Raw genomic sequence first — 20,629 nt, 5'->3', positions numbered from 1 at the left:
GCTGTCAAAGCTCACTCATTTGTTTTCAGTATTTCAGAAAGATGTCATTAACAAAAATTAAGCCATGACCGTAAAGATATCGAAGAACCCTGCAGATTTCATCCAGGCAGTAGTGCTACCTGGCCTTTTTTAAGTCTGAGGTTTCAATCTTTTTTCAGTTAATAGCCTTAATTAAATCTGATGATTGTGCCATGCTAGTTTTATAGCTCCATACATCATTATTATTTCCCAATGCAAAGAATAAGACCTCTAGATTGTTTTCTAAGTGTAGCTCTCAAGTCAACCAGCTTGTGAAGTTATAGCACAATGTTCTTCTAAGTAAGAGAGCTAGAGTTAGGAAAATGAGGTCAGAGCCTTAGCTGGCATAAATAGATGTCATGTAATTGAATTGGAGAATCTGTCTGATGGTATGGGTTTCCTCTTTGAGGAATAGCTTTGTAATTAGAACTGGTCAGGAATTTTTTGATGAAAAATTTTTTTCACCAGAAAATTCTGATTAGTCAAAACTGAAACTTCCCATTTTGGGATTTTTTTAAATTTAAATTTAATTACAACATATAAATAAAAAAAGGTTAAAATAAAAAAAGAAAGTTCTGATCATTCCCAAACTGATTTTTTTCCAGGTTTACTGATTGTGAAAATTTTCTAGATTTTTTTTCTGTTGTTGATTTGTCACAAGAAAAATGTCCAAACTCTAAAAATTCTCACAGGGGAGAAAAAACATTTTCTACCCAGCTCTATCTGTAATAGAAATAATCCTCATCTTAGAACAGAGGTGTAGACACTTTTTTTTGTTAAACGCTATTGATAGAGGCTATAAAAAATAAGAAAAGGGTTTCAGAATGTGCATTTTGTAACAACTCATTCATGGCTGCTTGATTTGACAGACTGACAATATCCGGTAATACCTTGAACAAACCTTACGGAATTAAGATAAACTTTACTGAATTCAGTTGAGCTTTATTGATCTAGGATTCATAGGTGCTGAGTTTTTCTTTTCCCCAGGGGTGCTCTGCCCCGAGGCCTCGCCCCCACTCTGACTCTTCCCACCCTCCCGCTCCATCCACTCCCTGAGGTCCCCGCCTGCTCACTGCTCTCCACCCTCCCCCAAGTCCCTCTCCCAGCTGTTTGGTGGCACCTCCAATCAGCTGTTTGCGGGCCCTGATCAGCTAATTGCTATTTTTTTTCCGTGGGTGCTCCAGCCCTTTTAATTGCATTAAAAATGCAGTTGTGTATGCGTTATTGTGGCATTTTATGTACCTCCTCTAGCAGAGAAGGGGATGCTAATGTACTTCTTCTATTATCAGCCTTTGAAGCCACCCCCAGGAGAGGTGTGCCTACACTAGTTCAAACTGGATTCTCCAGGGACCAACAGGCCCAGAAAGGATTTTTGGAGAAATAGTCTGGTTTTACACTGCCTCCGGGCCTTCCTCCTGAGCCAGCAAATGGACAGGCCCTAGACTGCTGAAAACGGTTGCAAGGACTGGGCCTACTGAGGCTCCATAAGACTGTGTGCCTGTTCTGAGGAGAAGCTGAACTTGTAACCACAAGGAATCTCCTTGGGTGGGGATTTGAAGGACTGCTCCTGCCGGAACCCATCTTAGAGCTGGGCTGAACCATGGTAAGCTGATTAGCATGTGTGTAGGTTCTTTTATTGTTTTTAATATGTATTCTCTGTAATGTTTTTTACTTTAAGAATAAAATAGGCTTGCCTCGGAAGAGCTATGTGGTAACTTATAATTTTAGAAATTACACCTGTTAACCATCTGTAAGAGAAAGCAAGCAGGTGTGCTTGGGCAGCTTGCCTCTATCAGATAACCCAGCACATATAGGGAACTATGGAGCCTGGAAATATACTGGCAGAAGGGAGGGGGATGTTGGTCTCCATCCAGGAGAGGCTGCAGTCCTGGTACACTAAATATCCATGTAAGTGGGTTATGTGGGATCTATAAAGAAGAAATCACCTTCCAATTTTCTCATGTGAAAAAGAGAACAAAGATTATTAAAATGAACGCATCTGTTGTCTGTATTATCCACTTTCCTTTACAGCCTGTGCTAAGATGTTCAAATGAGATAATATAATGCTATCAGACTTTATCTAAAAGAGCAATAGAACTCACATGCTGAATCTTAAAGACTTTGGAAGGAAAACATTAATATCCAGTTTTCCATATGCACTTCAAAGTCCTGGCAGGCAGATGAAATCCAGTGCAAGTCTTTGATTCAAGTCTATATCTAAATATTTTCTTGTGTAGCCACTAATAGAAAGAAATGCCTCCTTTCTCCATTTGCTTCTTTATTGCCCCTACACTATGGAAATTTGGCCTGTGACTTAAAACGTTGATATCTTCAACACCAGAAGTTCAGTAATATTTCCTTCTGGAAGAAATCTCAGATTCAGAAATAAGAAACCAAAAGATGAGATAGCAGTGAAATAGAAGGCTTAACCCAATGCCTACAGGATCATTCCCCTAAAATCACAGGGTTGTTACAGAGGTGAATTTAATTTAGTTTAAAGATGGTATTATTTCCACTGACTTCTGGCCTTTTCAACATGTATGCTACACCAGCTCAAAACCTCATTCTCCTCTCAGTTACTCAGAGTAACTCCTCAGTTACTCGGGAGTTACTTAACAGCAGTCACTGAGGTTACAATGGTGTGAAACTAATGTAGGCGGGAGGACCTGAGTCTTCCTCAAACTTGGAAATGCATAATTACTTACACCCATTGGACCCACTCCTTCTCACTTACTGCAGCTTTACACCAGGTTTTGTCCTCTTCATCCATTCCCCTCGCCTCCATTCATCACACTCTGTGAGTGGTGGTGGGGAACAAAGATTGATGATTTTCCTGGTGCTGTTGCACTGCTGCCAGCCTAAGACTTCTGCCTTTCTGCAGTGTGGATAGCTCATGAGCACATTCACTCCATGCTAAGTGTCTTAGTCATGCAATGGGAGAGGCAATGTCTCAGCTGGCTACCTCCCATCTGCCTGCCTCCCACCTGCCCAGCACCTAGAGAGACTGGCTTCCAATGATGGACAAGATATGAAAAAAACAATCTAGGGATATAACCAAAAGCTCTGGACAGCTGGCAGAAAAGCTGGTGATTGAGGGGGTAGGCAAGAGTCAGAAACTCAGAGCCTGTGGCCAGAAGCTGGAGATTAAGCAGGTCTAATTCAAAGGTGTCAGTCTCCTGACCTGTTCTTTTAAGATTTAGACCAGAATGCTAGAAATCTCTTAAAATCCACTGTTCTTGTAATTTCAGCTATCGTGGGCTGCCTCTGAAATGGACCTGGAAAAGAGACACATTCTGGTTTTGGAGGTGGCCCAAGTCCAAAACCATTTTGGTGGTATAGGTACTGGGGGCTAACTCTGAATTTCTGATTGAGGCTTGTCTCTAAGAAGAGCACACAGTCACAGCAATCTGGAACAAAGCATTCCTTCTCAAGGCTTCTGAACACTGAGGGACTTGGCAAACTCATGCCACCAATGGGGCAGCACCAATTCACAAGCACAGATGAAGAACATAAAATATCACCTAACAACAGAAAGTCGGTAATTGACAGTAACTAAACAGCCCTGAATGCACTCTCCCACCACACATTTTCAAAATAAAACATCAGTTAGATTTCTGATATATCTTGATCTCTGAGATAAAAATCCATGCTGTAGACCCATATTGGGCCCCATTTACTTATTTTAAAAAGCTTCTATGTTAATCCTTTCAGAAATAACAACAGGTGAAAGGCTTCACATTACTACAGTAAGCTATATGAAAGTGACTGGTTTGGGCCTTTGGTATGTCAAAATATCAGTATTCTTTTGTAACCTTTCAGCAATTATGCTGTCCCCCAAGGAAAGTTCCATTCTTTTCCACAGATGTATTCAATGGCTCAATCTTCAAAGACACATAGCCAAATCATTTTGCCCACACACAGAGTGTAATAAAAGCAAGCTTTACATGACTGCACGAATTGCTAAAGAATGCAGTAACTGTGGAGATATGTGCTTTGTATATGCACTACTGCACACTTACTTGGTATGGGCCCTGGTAAATTTAGCAATTCTGTATCATATATTTGATACGTGTGGCCACAGCAGGGATGGACTAACTTGCTCTTGAGTAGCAACATTTTTATTTTTCACTCTGGAGGGAACGTAAAGCTAGTTTGAATCATTACGTATCTGCCCTAAAGGCTCTCATGAGGGGCACTGTTCTCTCTCTCTTCTTGCTCAACATGTAGGTGCAGCTGTTGCAAGGGCTTGCAGGCCCTTGTAGAGGCTGCAATACATTTAAGGGGTCATGCTTTATTTTGTTTTATTTATAACTATAGATGTTTTATATTTTTTTTCTGGGGTGGGTCTGTCAGGATTCCCTTATTCGGACTGAAATCCACTTCCAGACCTTCTGCCCATGCCTTTACACAGATAAAATGTACAGGGATTCCCATATTCCCAATCAGGGACCGTTGTGTTAGACCCAACTGCATGCCTGTCCCTATACTGCCATATGCCAGGCTGGTACAGAGAATCAGTCTGCACTGCACATGGAAAATGGATAGCCATCTGCTCAGGTAGTGCAACAATGTGGGCTGAAGTAGTGTGTGGAACTTTGAGCTGTCATTTGTCATCAGGGTAAATTCCATCCACTTTCTGCCATTCTTCCCCATTTCGAAGGCCCTGTGTCAAAACACCCTATCCTTCCAACCACGAAGAGCTATACAGGTGGTCAAGGACCTCAGTAAGTCAGCCGGAAAGGTTTGTTTCACAGCAACTCCAAACTGAAGCTATACTACACTCTACTCCAGAAGCTGAGCTGCCTTTGAAACATTCCCAGCCTTTCCTGATTCAGGAGATTTGCCAAACTCAAATCCCTCTACATGGCAGCATGTAGAAACTACTTCTTGTCAAGAAAAAGAAATCAGATTGAAACACAAGAAAAAGTAGTCGATGACCATGTAGATTTTAAAGCCTCCCTCCTCAGAAATACAACCACAGATTTTCAGTGCAAATGTCTTACCAAGATATCAGTTTAGGACTAAGGCAGGCTTTAGCATGCCTTTCCTCTTTAAGATCCTCCATTATGTCAGTACTTATCAGAATGTTAGTCCCAGATTCTTCAATGACATCCACACCGGCTAAGCCTCATGCTAGTGTGGAGTTCACTGCAGTCAGTGGGATTCTGCATGGATGTAAATATCTTCCCACACAGATCCTACTGCAGGACCAGAGCCATTTAGTTAGTTTATATGTATGTGTATCAATGTTTGCTTGTAATACTCCTATTTCTATACAAAACATCATGGTTTTACTTTTGTCCTTCTTATACTGGTGTAAATCAAGAGTAACTCTCTGGAATCAGTGGAGTTACAAATGAAAATGAGGCCAGTATCAGACTTATACGTATGTTCTCATCATTGACCTGCATCATTCTCTCTCTCTCTTTTTTTTTACATTAAAAACCCTCCAATCAAATTTGTAGTTAATGATATAAAGCCAGATCTGTAAGAGTGTTCCACTAAAGATAACAGAGTTTACAACCATTTACATAAGCTGAGGATTGGGCCCACCATGTCATTCCAAAATAATAGAATGAAAATAAATGTGACTTACCTGTACAACCCCCGTACAGGAATCCAAAAATATACATCCCTTTGGTTCCTTTGATATTTTCTCATCTTTGTAAAAATTCATAATGTATGAGTTATCTGACAACTGTGTCAGCTGGAAGTAGCGCTTTTTGAATGACTACAGTGAAAACAAAAACACAATTGCTGTACTGCAAATTGTTTTCATGGATATTTTATTCAAAGGGTTTAAACAATATGCCATTGCTAACTGCATTTCAACTGTGCTACTCTGCAGACAATAGTAACATCCACTTTACTATCATTAAATGCAATTTAAACAAACTAATTTGAGATGAAAACAGCTAAATGAGAATTGAAAACATCAGCTCCCCCGCTGCGGGTGGGTGGGGAGGAGCGTGTAGAGGATTAAAGCCAAACAGAACAAAGAAAGAATAACGATGTCCCCTTACCCGAACAGTAATGCTATTGTTTACAGTACTGTTAAAATTCCCTTTATAAAGCCAGCCAGACTTGAAAATTCCTGTTCCAAATCCTCCACCACCGCCGCCACCTTTTGAAGACGAGTGGGATGTGGTATCCTATATAAAAGACATCATTATTGTTGCATTGACATGCTTTTGTGAGTTTAAGACCAAAGGGAACGATGCATTTGAATATCTGCTTTCTCTTAACAATTCAATCTTCACATTCCTTTCAAAAACACTTTATTAATTCTCCTGCTGGGCACATGATGACATAAGAGACAAAGCTGTTCCATTAAATCCAGAGTTAGCTAATATATGAAACATTCCACAGAAGATAACGAGACTCTGTTATCATTACTTATTTGATGTTAAACGAATAAATAACTCAGCAGTGGGGAAAAAAATCAATATGCTTACTTCATCTTTATCAACATCTTCATGATCAATTTCAAAGGAATGTGAAGGCAATTTCTCTGGTCTATATTCATTTCTAGGGCAGGAAAAAAAGCTTATTAATGTTGAGCTTCATAACTGGAAGAGAGTATTCTTTTTTATGTGACTGCTCTTTTGAGGATGCAAACCTCCCAGGACACCTTCAAATATATCTAATGCTGTAAGTGTAAATATATCTGAGCTTCTGTAAAAAACATCTTTTGAAAGTGTAGCCAATTTTATCTTTAGTTGAAATCCTTCTGGTCTTTGCTTTATAACCGGTAAGAACAGTCAGAAACCCCAAATTATTAAGGATTTTGGATCACTCCTCCCCAAAAAGAAGCATCCCAGCTAGAGCTGGTAGAAAGAGTGGATCAACTGTTTCACTACCATTTTTGTGAAAACAATTATTCTTCTTTCATCTGACAATTTCAATATTTGATTTTTTCCACCATATTCAATCTCAATACATTTCCCACCAAATATTAGGATGACTCAACACTCAAAGTTGCAATGATGCTTCATGTATTTGCCTTCAGAATGTGGAAGGTGCTCAGGCATCTTATTAATGAGTGCCATAAAACAATTCAGTCCTCTAAGTGGCTAAGCACTCTGGCCCTGATCAGGCTAATCACTTACACATGCACTTAATAAGTTTATTAAGGTGATGTTGAAGTAAAAAGAAAATGGTACAGAGTTTAGGCATAGAAGTTTCTGGTTATCAGCGAATAAGGTACAGATTATCAAGGGGTGCGAAATTCGGTTTAGGAACGGGTGGCCTAAGGAATACATAATCTGCAATCTCCCCGATTGGGGGTAAAAGTTTAACGGGTCAAAGTACAGACATTGAGATATGGGGGTATGTTGTTCATATAATGGCTATGTTTAGATGTGGAGTATAATGAGTGGATACGATGATGAGGATGGATTTACCCTCATTTGGTGGGATTTAATGTTCAGTGAGTTTATGGTTCCAGTTCATATGTCCAATGGAAAAAGTCTCTCAGTCCCTTTCCCATAGTTGATGCACGATGTCATACTGGCTCACGCCTCCTGTTGGTGACCGGTGATCATAGAATCATAGAATATCAGGGTTGGAAGGGACCTCAGGAGGTCATCTAGTCCAACCCCCTGCTCAAAGCAGGACCAATCCCCAATTAAATCATCACAGCCATGTGTGTTGGATGTGATGTGTTGGATGTAGATGTCCCTGGACCATCGGATGGTGTCCAAGACCATGAGGCGCCACATGAGCTGTGCGTAGCGTCGACCGGTCCCACAGGTCTGCAGCACACACTCCTTGCAGGGGTCCAAGCGCCAGGGCTCCAACCATCAGGGCATCCATCTGCACCTCGTAGCCCTTCGCTCTCAGGGTGTCGGCCGGGGGAGGGGTATTTTTCCAGCTCACGAGCTCGGGCTTTGCGGAAGGCCAGGATCCTGTTCTCAAAGGAGACTGTGACATCAACAAGGATGATCTTTTTCTGGGCCTTGTCGGTGACTACCACGTCAGGTCGCAACTGGCTGTCAGTACTGGGGATGGCGCCATTCATGGCGACCTCCCCCAGGCGCGGTGCGATGGCTTTCACCAGGCGGTTCTGGATGGCGTTGTGCCGCAGCTGCCAGGCTCTGGAGTGGGGCTTGCAGCTGCACAGGACGTGGGGCAGGGTCTCGTTGGAGTAGCCACACTTCCTGCAACGCTTGTCTCAGTTCCCGTGCTGGACGGCTCCGTTGAGTGGGACGCAGTTGAGCCGGGCATGGTGAATGAACTGCCAGTCAGGGAAACGGGTGAAGCCGCCCCCAGCAAGGAAGTGGTTGCTGGCGTCCCACTTGCTGGTCAGTTCGAAGGCTTTACCCTGGTCCGGTTTATGCTTCAGGGTTTCCATGTAGAGAGAGTGGATGACTGCCTTCAGGGTCCTCGCCAGCATGCCCCTGGCGCTGGGGGCATTGATCTGCGGCACCAGGACTCCCAGCTCCTGGTGCTCCTTGCACCACTCCCAGAGGCAGCCGATGCGCTTCCCCAGGCGACGCGTGGCATTGCGAGCGCGGGACCACAGTGAAGCGCTGTCGCGCCTGTCCCTTCCGAATTCACCATCCAGGGAACTGCTCAGGAAGGTGGCGGTGTCTTGGTTGGAGGGGGCTCTGCCGATCCGCTTCTTTGTTGCGTCATGGAGGGCGTTTGCTGCGATGTTACTTACCATGGAGTCAGGACACATCAGCAGGCGGAAGGCATGGGTGATCACCGTGATGTCACACAGGTCGCCTATGCGGGGGACATTGGCACCACCATGCCTGTGGGCGATATAGACCAGCTCGTTGCTGGTTCTCTGAGGAAGGAACAGCCACTTCTTCACCAGCTGCCGGACAATCTTGTCTGCCTTGTTGAGGCTACCTTGGCCACGGCGGATCCTCTTAGGACGAACGAGATGCGGGGGATCAGGAAGGTGTTCAGGGCGTTTATCTTCTGCCACGGTGCCAGCATGGAGGCGTCGATCTTGGCAGCATCCTGCAAGATCTCCTGGATGGTGTCCTCGCACTCTGGCCCTGATCAGGCTAATCACTTACACATGCACTTAACTCTACACACGAGTAGTCCCACTGAGAGCCAGTTCACTCAAAACCTTGCAGGATCAAGCCCTAAATAACAGTCAGCCAGCTACACAATACATCTTGATGGATGTTTTTTATTCACAAACAAATTAATTTAAATGTTTGCTGCCAGCAAATGGACAAATTTAAATTGTTTTAAACTTGTCCAAGGTTAAAGGTCATCACCTTAGAAACCTCTTTGACTATTAAGAGGCAAGCTATTAAGATGGTCACATCAAGCCCCATTCTTAGTACTGTATAAAGAAAAATGTATTTATAGAATCCACACTATTACCGAGCTATTTAAAACCCTGCACAAAATGTTAAACATGGAACGTCAAACAGACTTCAAACAAACAAACAAGCCAACAATAATCAAAATATTAAAAGACCCAAACTCAAGTAAAAGTTCATGAATAACATATCCATTAGTTATTTCCTTCCTAAGGTCCTCACCCTGGGCTAACTTTACCCCAAACATATATCTCAAATCCCTGCCTCACATAACTTCAGAGACTTTTTGCAATAACTGTAGTGCAATTTTTAAGCATGGTCTGTGAAGGAAAATAAAATAAAAGGGCTTATGTCCTTTTTTGCTTCTTTATTTTATATGAAGTAAGTCTGAAAGGGTTTAGAAAAAAACAAAACAATTTGCTGCTTGTTTTTAACATTAGCAAACCAGTTCCTGTCGAGGTTGGAATGGCCTATTATAAATGAAGTGGCAATGTCACAAAAGCCAAGAGAGTGGAAGTGGAGCAACAGAGACAATAAAAGAGTTCTTTAATCAGACTATTTAAAACTCTTTGGCTTAAGTTTGTTTTGGGTTTTTTTTTCACACCTATGTGACTTCATTGACTAATTAACACTTTGAATAAAGATTCAACACCTGTCAAATAAGGTGTTAGTATTCTGAATAAACCCTCCTGGAGGTTATCCATTATAAGCTGGGAAGACCAGTTTCAACCTTCCTAAAGGAACAATCATGCTCTAAAACCAAAATAAACAATGGTTTCAAGCTTTTGTAAATTATAAAGCTGGGTGAGGGGTGGGGGAAAGCAGAACCCTAATTGTTTTCAAATGCTTTGCAGGTCTCTTTTAAGAAATAGTCTCAGCACCTTATTAAACAACTCCCACTCTTACTCACAGGAGTTCTGAGTGTAATCTGCTGTTCAGTCCTGAAAATTTACCATTAAATGTTCTTCGAGAAATTTGGGTACCAAATTGACTAAAGAGCTTTCTCAAATGCAAATGGCTAGCAAGATTTAGATGCACTGGTTCTAGCTAATACATATTCACTTTAGAATCTGATGTACTAACAGGACAGGTTATTTACTTATTGAACTAAGTAACAATTATTTGATTTTTTTTCTTTTGTGAAAGAACCGAGAGACCAAAAGGATTCCTGTAGTGTTACATCTTTAGATAAAATTCTTAAGCTTCTACCCAACTGCTACAGTCGACAGCGGAGTGAGACAAGGGGTGTGCCATTTGCTCTGGCCCTGCTTGTTTTTGTGGAACAGGGTGTGTGTAAAGCTGTAGTAACTGCTGCTGTGAGTGAGCTTCCCCCAGCTCTTTGGGAAGTATTATGAATGCTCCTGCCAACGCAGGCCAGCCCTGAGTGGATGCAAGGGCTATACCTTCTAACCCAAAGAAAGTGGGGCCCTGCTCCCCTCTGCACCAGCCAGCAAAACTCAGCATGTGCTGAACATTTTTAAAAGACCTGCTGATCCATGGTGCACTGCCTTAGCAGCCGTAGATTAATTCCTGCTGAGATAACCAGAAGTTCTCCAGGTGGACCGTCAATGGCCCCTCCTGAATGCCCATCCAATCAATGCTGTCTGTATCACACTCCACAGAAGAAGTCATTTGTCCTATCTTGATGTATAACCCCTTTAGCCATGCTGTTAACTCTTCAGGACCAGTAGAGAGAACATATTGTGTCAGAGAGTTGACCATGTCTCTTCTATTCTGCACACACTCCATATACTCCACCTAAATAGCTATGCAAAGATGCAGAACCTCGAGTAGTTTAGCCTGAATTACTCAATTGGGAATTTTGGTTTTTTACTTAGCAAATGAAAAAGAGACCCTACTAATGGATCAAAGCCTGCTCCTACTGAAAGCAATGCCACAACTCAGGCTCAAAGTCAGTAATATGTTTCCTCCATGCTCACTAAGAAAAAAAAGCATAATACAGCACAATATGCACAGTCATGCAAAAAGAAGCAGTGAGGGAACAGACATCAAAGCACCATACAATTTAGCTGGTGGAAAGGTCTGCAAAAAGCCTCAAAGAAGGAACATATCCAGAGGAAAATTAGCGTTTTACATAATGTCACTTCATACTCAGAGGGCTGAATTAATCACCCACGTAACATATTGAATTCAGTGGAACTTCGCCAGGGATGAATTTGGCCCCAAGTTTCTACTCTAGGTATTTATCATCAAATTGCAACCACTTCCCAGTAGAAAGTGCTATTTTCAGAACAGGGAAGTTTTCAGCCTGTTGAAAAGTGCTTCCCTATGCAGCTATCAATCTACATCATGCATAAGTGTGTGAAATGACAAACTGCCCTGATGGAAGTGAGGACCTCAGAGAAGAACTGGTTGTAGGGGACAACTTTGATCTGAGTGATCATAAGCTAATTCAGTTTAAACTAAATGGAAGGATAAACAAAAATAGGTTTACAAGTAGGGTCCTAGATTTCAAAAGGGCAAACTTAGAAAACTGAAGGGAATTAGTTAGGAAAGTGGACTGGACTGAAGAACTAAAGGATCTGAATGTAGAGAAGGCTTGGAATTACTAAAGTCAAAGTTGAAGAAACTATCTGAAGCCTGCGTCCCAAGCAAGGGGAAAAAAATTGTCGGGAAGAGTTGCAGACCAACCTGGATGAGCAAGTATCTCAAACAGGTGATTAAGAGAAAGCAAAAAGCCTACAAGGAATGGAATATGGGGTGAATCAGCAAGGAAAACTACCTCTTGGAGCTCAGAAAGTGTAGGGGAAAAAACAAGCAGAGTTGGACCTTGCAAAGGAAATTAAAACCAATAGTAAAAGGTTCTGTAAACAACAAGAAAACAAGGGAAAAAGAGGGATCACTAAACTCTGAGGACGGGGTGGACATTAAAGATCATCTAAGCATGATACAACACCTAAACAAATACTTTGCCTCAATTTTTAATAAGGGTAATGAGGGGCTAAGAGATAGTGACAGGGTAGCTAATGGAAATGAGGAAGTAGAAATTGCCACATCCAAGGTGGAAGCCAAACTCAAACATAAAGGGCCTGGATAATCTCTATCCAAATATATTAAAGGAACTGGCACACGAAATTGCAAACCCAATAGCAAGAATTTTAATTTATCTGTAAACTTGGGGCCATAACTTATGACTCGAGAATTGTTAATATAGTTCCTATTTTTAAGAAAGTGGTGTAAGGAGGAGAAAGTGTCAGGCTGTAAGGAAGTTATTAGTGGAGTTCCTCAGGGATTGGTTTTGGGATCAGTCTTATTTATCATATTAATTAATCACCTTGGCACAAAACGTGGGAGTGTGCTAATAAAATTTGCACATGGCACAATGTTGTGAGGTATTGCCAATAAGGAGGATTACCAAAATACCATACAAGAAGATCTGGATGAGCTTTAAAATAGGAGTAATAGAAATAGGATGAAATTTAATAGTGCAAAGTCATGCACTAAGGGACTAATAACAAGAATTTCTGGTATAAGCTAGGGACAATTGGAAGTGACAGAGCAGGAGAAAGACCTGGGTGTACTGGTCGATCACAGGATGACTATGAGGCACCAATGTGATGTGGCCATAAAAAAGGCTAATGCAATCTTCAGATGCATCAGGGAAGTGTTAGTATCATTATATACTCCTGAGGGAATTCTGTGCCAAAAAAATTTAAAATTCTGCACACAATATTTTAAAATTCTGCAATTCTGCAAATTTTGTCAATAAATAAAGCTCCAGCATGGCAGTGGGGAACACAGGTCACTAGTTGCACTGAGGTAGGAGATCACCCTGCAGCCCCGCCCCCAAAACACAGACTCAGCAGTGAGGCTGCACCCAACCCTTATACAGTCCATGGGCTGGGCTTGCCCCAGAAACACCCTGGGGTCCTGCCCTTCCTTGCCAGGTGCACTAGGTGTGGGCAGGCAGGCTTAGCTTGGCAGAATCCAAGTGTGGAGGGGCTTAGTGTGTGTGGGATCCAAGTGTGGGGGTGAGCTGGTTCTGTGTGGAGCTATCTCACTGCAGGTAGCTTGTTGGGGGGTCTGGGTGTGCGGGGATTTGGATGTACAGGGGCTCACTGGGAGGTTCCAGATGCAGAGGAAATGGGACTTTGCAGGGGGGTCCAGGTGAAGGTGGTTGGGGCTCGGCAGGGAGGGTCTGGGTGAGGGAGGGGATGGGGCTCGGCAGGGGGAAGTCTGGGTGTGTGGGGCTCAAGGTGGGTCCAGGTGCTGGGGGAGTGGGCTTTAGTGGGGTGGGCGCAGCTGGTTTGGGGTCTGGGTGTTAATGCTTAGGGTAAATGCTCAGTGCAGTGTGAAGGGAGCTCTGTGAAAAATGCTCAAAACTATGGCTGATGGCTAAATGTGAGACACTTAGCATGACTTGAGGCCACCCTTATTTTTAACATAGAGGTGCAGCCTACAAGGGTCACAGTATGTGATGCTCTATCATGATATACGCAGATGCTGTTTAGATCAAGTTGGAGCAATGTTTGGCAGGATGTTTTGCAGGTTGTACCTAATGCACTAAAAAAAAAAAAAAAGAGGTTGTCTGCAATTGGCCTCATTCGGTGCAAATTAGGTTAATTCTCTTGTCCAAATGCCAGTGGAGCTATCAGTTGGGCAATGTTTGGACAGACCTGCTGTAAATTTTCTTTAGAGATTCAAGAGACTGTACACTAAAAGCTCTCTCAGTCATTACACTCTGTGATATAAGCAAACTATTCTGGTTTTGACAATAACCCATTATATGGAAACAAGATTAGAAGACCCCATAATATCCCAGGTGGATGTGAAAAATAGAGAACGCTGAAAGCAGTGTCAATAGACTAACATAACTCCATGGAAGACAATGTACATACTGACTACAAATTACTTTCATGCAGAATAATGCAAACTCCATTTGAGAAACAGTTCAGCTTGTTGCATATTTCATAAGAGGGACAGTACTTGCAAACTTGGACTGAAAAATGTTGCATTTTCAATTTCCTCTCCTGAGCAGACAGACCATTAGAAAATACAAGCTGTCCCACTGAGTAAAAAGTTACCTAAACAAAACTGCACCTAAGAACTCTAATTAGTGTCACTCTTCTCCTTTGCCTCTAGGATTAACACACTCTCTGTTCATAGTAAGTTTCATAAACAAGAGGGGAATTGTGGATACAAAGGAAGGCTTATAGTACACGACTTTGTGTGCCTAGCATCTGAAGAAGACTGTAAGAGACAATCTTAAGACTGCTACAAGAATGGATTCAGTTTGTACCACCTCTCATCCTTAATCCAATCAGTGTCCAGAGAATCGATTCCTGTTGTTTGCTATTTATTGCTCTTTTTACACTCTTTTCTACAAGAATACAGTATCACAATTTTATGCCTCAAATTCTGAGAAAGATGGAGTTAATGTTGTTCATTTCAGTGTTCTGTAATTTAATTAGCTGCTCACTATAATTATCCCTAGTTTAAAGCATAAGCCGCTTGTCAGGAAAACGTGGTATTGGGAACAACTACACATGTATTATACCTTAAAGATAAAGAATTTGGCCCAAAGACTTACATTTCTTATTCCTGAAGTCAAGCAACACAATTGTCCTGTACTTTTATACCACTTTTACACTGCTCTTACTCCACTGACCTCAACAGAAATACTCCTGATTTCCATCAGTGTAAATGAGAAAAGAATCATGCGCAATGGCTGCAGAACGTCAGTTTGTTTTATGCGAATGGTTATAATGAAACCATGAATTTATTTTGTACCCTATGTGTCATGGAAAAGTTCATTATTCACACAATGACCAAATACTGAAAAAGTAGAAGACCACTGGAAGCATCAAAAGTGTTTGTGTGTGCACATACACTCTTGCATTATACGCATTGGGCAGATTTTGACCTCATTTACTGTGGTGTAAATCCAGAGTAACTAAATAATTAATGGAGTAATTCCAGGTTTACACCACTGTAACTGACAGGAGAATTAGGCCCAGGTAAAATAGTTTTGACATTTATGTTTTTTTAGTAACAGTAAAAAGCCAGACTTGTCTGAACTAATCAGTATTTTGCACATACAAATATTAATACAAGAGTAGTAATTTGATTTGAATGTACATTAAAAGTGTTCAGTAGGTATAAGTGAAGGTGTTTGCAGAGTCTTGAACATTTTGCTCATGGATCTTTGTCTCTGCCTTTTTTTTTTTTTTAAATGTGGCCCAGTATGTTTATGGTAAAACAAATAGGAAGCACATACAGGATCGGGGAAAGTGGAAAGATTGACATGACTCAGTGAAACAGTACCAAACTGGGAGAAGAAAATGGAAAACTAGTGAAGTTCTTACTGTGGTAAATGTCGAAAATCTCCTGAATACTTTTCATATTTGTAGTTCACAACGTGCCACTGAGAATTGTAATATTTACAAGCCTAAAAAGAAAGGAAAGAAATAGATTATTTCAACTTATTCACACTCAGGAAAGGCTACAGAACAAAGAAACAACCCCAGCAGAAGCACATATTCTCTTGTTTCATAGCTTGGTAGTGCTATTCTTAAAGGAAAATCAATTTCATATTTCTTAGAGTTTTAAAGCACTATTTCCCATTTAAATCAAAGGTGATGTTTTTTAATTGACTCATGTGCGCGGAAGCAACCTAAAGTAGATTACTGACTTTATCCTCCTGCATCATGGAAGGATTTATTAAATTATTACTATATCACCTTGATAGATTGATACCTTTGTGTCCCTGAATATCTCCACTGACATAAATTATGTCTTCCCTTTGCACCTTGCTTCATTACCTAACTTCCACAGTAACTAGACTTAACGTACTACCTAACTTAAATTTCTCCCTGCTACAGCTTATGCCCATTACTTCTTGTTCTGTCCTCAAGGACTGATCCTTATCCTCTTTATAACAACCCATAATGTATTTCTGGACTGTTATGTCTCACCTGAGTCCTATTTTTTTCATACCGAATTTCTCCAGTTCTCTTAACTTCCCCTCATAGTTCTTACTTTTAAGCCTTTTGTCGGTTTTGTGGCTCTCTTCTGAACTCTCTTTAATATGTTCATGTCTCTTTTGAAATGTGGTGCCCAAAGCTGAATGCAAGTTGTATTTGAAGTCTATGCTGTGTCAAGTAGAACAGAATTACTGTACCGCTCATTTTTATAGAAAATTATTAATGTGGTAAGTATGGCATGATGTCCTTAGCTGCAACAATACAACATTGTTGAGTCATGTTTAATTTACGACCTACTATCATGTTACTCATTTTAACAAAGATTCAAATTGCCAAGGCAAGAAAATATTGGTGGAGAGGAACAAGAAATGTGTATTTTATTGGTAGCCTATAAAGTTGCAACAAGGAGAATGGAGCAGATTATATCATAAACTTCTGGAAATTGTGGTTATAAAGCACACTGTAGGGATTAATAATTGTATAGTATGTTAAAAAAAATTACCCCACTATTCTGTCATCATAAGCAAGCTTGGTCCCTTAGTCAATTTATTAGAGTTAAATGGTATATTAATGGACCCATGCTACTGGCTCCTTGACCACAAGACCATTCTTCCTCTTCTGCAGTTACTAGCATCTGCAGATAAAATAGTTATGGCATTTATGGTTTTTAATCATAGAAAAAAGATTTTGGCTGTACTAATAACTAACAGCCTGATCCTGCAAAGCACTTCAGCATGCATTTAACTTACCCATTGAACTTTCTAATTATACCCATTTATCTGGTTATCGTCCTGCTCTCCTTATTCGATCTATCTGTCAAGCTCAACGGGACTACTCACATGCAAAAAGTTAAGCAGAAGTGTTTGCAGGATCAGCCACCTAGAGTTGGCCTTTGGGGCCCGGAAAGCCCAGCACCAGCAGTCCTCTTGTTTGGGGGAAAGAAGAACTGGAGCTATTTATAGTGGGGATACCCAGGCTAGCCAGATACTGATAGGTATGACTCCCATCATTATAGTATCGGAGTGCCCTCTGAGGAAAAACAGGGCTGCCATCTGCATCACGAGACTCTGTGACTGCAGGAGTGGTGGCACAGTGGAGATCACTTAATACAAGCAGTTGACATAATGGGACTTAGACCTTGCCCTCTGAGCACACCCCTTCAACAGCAGCAGTGGCCCCCTTAGGTGGGACAAGAGAAAACATAGGGGGAAGGGGGGGGAGGGAGATATATCAGTGATGGTGGGGGTTAGGGGGTGATGAAAGGGAACCACAGGAAGGAGACAGTATGAGGTGGAGGGACATTTCAGAGTGGGGAGAGGGAGAGGGTCTCATGGAAAACAGAGGGATGGAGATGAGAGAGAGAACTGATTGAGAGAGAGCTCAAAGGGGCGGGGGAACAGAGAACTGAGAATGCAGGGAGTAAAGGCTTGACAGAATGAAGTTAGGAGAACATGGACAATAAAGAGACAGAAGGATGGAATAGGTCAGTGAGACTAAACCCCACTCCAAGGAACGTTCCGACCATGACCTCTCCACAGCCTGTCCTCGCTTTACCATGGTGTCACTAAATGTAGAGCCTTCTGTATTCACAGACAGGGAGGGGAGCAGTCAGACTTTGGCCATTAATATGGAAAATACTATCAGCCTTCTGGAGTGAGGTCTGATGATATTCTAAATTGTGGGTGGTATTTTCAAAAGGGCTCAGCATTGGCCTAAACTACTCCCATTAAAGTCAATGATAAAACTTCTTAGTAGATGTGACCACATCTTTATATATATATATATATAACAAAAACAAAAAACCACCCACAAGCCAGGCACAGGATCATTTTAAATTACTTTTTTTTTTTCAAATCTCTTTTTGATTTTACGGTATATGAAACAAAATTACAAGGAAACAGCTGCAAATTCATAAGCTGTCCCCTCCCACATAAATGCTGAATGAAATATATTAACATATATGACATCCAAATCGCTATAGTAATAGATTCATTCTGAATGCACAGGGCAAAATTCAGTACTGATTTACACCCTCACTGAATTCAATGGTGCTGCACAAAAAGTGGGAGAAAACGTGACCAGATCATACAGGCACATAGAATCATATATTATGGCTTAAATGATAGACAGACAGACTAATGCAATCATTGACTTTAAATGATAATGGAGGACACTCAGCACCTTGCAGGATCACAGCCCAAACCTGAATATGGCACACTGATATCAGTGGGAATTTTACTATGGACTCCAATGACAGCAAAACTGAGCCCTTTCTGCAGACTCACAGGTGGACAGAAACAATCTCACCATTGTATTTCTGTGGTTTAAGCTTTAGTTAAGTCAGTCTGGTGACCATCTGGGACATAGTAAGTAAATATTTGCAGAGGAGCAATATATATACTGTATTACATGAGCCAGTGAAAAAGATCATACAGTGAATTGGATCAGAATGAGTGCAGACCCACTAATTCATACTTCATACACTGTCTATTTGAGACACAAAAAGAAACTGAGTCCTTTAAAGAAAGGACTAATTTTTCCTGTCCTACTTTCATTACTGATTAGAATGCTTAAAAGATGCAATCAATTCATGTAATAGGGACTCAACACAGGACTTTTTCTGTTAACATTATAGGCTCTTTACTGATGTGTTTTAAAAAAGCCATGAACTATATATAGAGCAGGCCACAATGTTTTAACTTATTAAATATAAAGGTTTCTTGTGCTTCTTCAAGAAGAGACTAATCAAAATTAAAATATAAAGGAACAAAAAGCACATTCAAGTAACATTCAGAGAAATCACAGAGGCAAGTAAATTTAGAGCAATGGCTACTCCTTATCTCTAGCCAGCCTGTTGTGGTTAGGAATTGTAGTCTGTTATAAACCAGAGTGGGCTAAACATTTTCCAGCCGAACATTTTTCCACAGAAAATATGGAAATATTTGTATTGATTTCATCAACATCTTTGATGGGAAAGTATTGAATTATGGAGGAAAACACACAAGATCCTGTTGATCAGAAGGAGGGAACCCTTCCACAGGAACAGCTGAGGCCCTTGGGCCAGATACAACTGCCTCCTAACCTTAATGGAGAGTCATTCCAAAAGGATGTTTAGTCCTAGTAGGGTGAGGAGATTAGTTATGGGATGGGGAAGGCTTGGCACGCATTTGCATCAGCTCTCTTATTCCATCCACCTGCTGTCAGCTTTGAAGCCTTTTTTTTTTTTCCCCTTCTCTCCTTTCCCCACTGGCCAGACTTTCCCCTAGAGAGATCATCCAGCAAAAACTCAGGACCTGCAGCTTTCCAGTGTTTGTGTTGCTGGTGACAGTGTAATGGCTGCCACAGTGAAAGGGGCACTTCATAGGGAAGCCATGTTACAGGTTTGCCCTGAAATGCAAATTAACATTTTGAAAAAAAGAAAATGAAATAAGAGAAGCAGAACTGAAGAGAGTACCTAGAAACCCCTTGAAAATGGCCAGAGTTCCCCTTTCTTTCACAGTTTACATTCTCTTTAAGATCTCTGCAAGCTTGGGGAAGGTACTCAATTAATCATTCATTTAATAATAATAATAATAATAACAGCAACAACATGGAATGTTGGATGCAGTGTTTGAATCCTAAAGCACCTTACACACATATTAGATTCATAAAGCATTATGTCTCTTCATTCACCACTTAAATTCTGCCATCTCTGAGGTGGAAAGCAGCAGCTATTAAACAGAGATGGGCAACACTAAGAAAGAGTTGTAAAACAGGAAGTAAAGAATCATACTCAAGGGAAACTACAAAGGGATTTTGGCAGAATTTACTAGAATTATCTAGTTTGGAATTTAGCCAGCACTCTAAGGTTAATCCCGCTACTCATATGAAAAGCATGATGCCATCTCTATTGGCCAAAAGCCATCAGGACCTCATTTTTACAACTCTCCAATGTCATACTGCTCAGATATAAAATAAAAATTAGTGATTGAGAATCCTAGATTTTACCAAGCCTAAAGATTAAAATATGCAATTAATGTACAACATTTTAATAAACTGCTTACTTCTCCAAGTAATGTAAATGTAGGCTGTAAGAGAGCCTCAGTACATTGTTGGCAGCGTACTGATACACTACTTCTTTAAAACATTGAAAACACTTAGCTTTTGAACCTGAAAAAAAATCTTCATTATGATGGATAATAAAGCCTTTGATTTATTTTAGATGGTGACACTTACCAACTTAAGTTTCTGTTTTAATTTGACTTTGAAATTTAAAAGAACAAAATGAGTGTCCAGTATGTATAGTGGACAAAAAGGCCTGAGTAATTGACTGCACTGGTATAGAACCCCTTCCAATAATTATAGAGAGATTAGTACTAAAGCGGTTACTTCTTTAGC

The 20,629-nt window shown here is 41.0% G+C and overlaps 1 protein-coding gene across 2 annotated transcripts in view; it reads right to left on the bottom strand.

The window, feature by feature from the left end:
* DOCK10 (dedicator of cytokinesis 10) overlaps positions 1-20,629 on the bottom strand; it is a 191,742-nt gene that overhangs the window by 108,149 nt on the left and 62,964 nt on the right. For both annotated transcript variants that reach the window (XM_084638464.1, XM_084638465.1), the window contains exons 4-7: positions 15,635-15,717; positions 6,474-6,546; positions 6,042-6,170; positions 5,615-5,749 (exon numbers count right to left, since the gene is read on the bottom strand). In XM_084638464.1, coding sequence (XP_084494590.1) covers positions 5,615-5,749; positions 6,042-6,170; positions 6,474-6,546; positions 15,635-15,717 — 420 coding nt within the window. The remainder of the gene's footprint in view (positions 1-5,614; positions 5,750-6,041; positions 6,171-6,473; positions 6,547-15,634; positions 15,718-20,629) is intronic.

Source organism: Lepidochelys olivacea (genome assembly GCF_965140295.1).
Source record: "Lepidochelys olivacea isolate rLepOli2 genome assembly, chromosome: 9".
Lineage (NCBI taxonomy): Eukaryota > Metazoa > Chordata > Testudines > Cheloniidae > Lepidochelys > Lepidochelys olivacea.
Note: the sequence above shows the minus strand (reverse complement) of the source record. Positions and strands in the feature narration are given on the sequence as shown.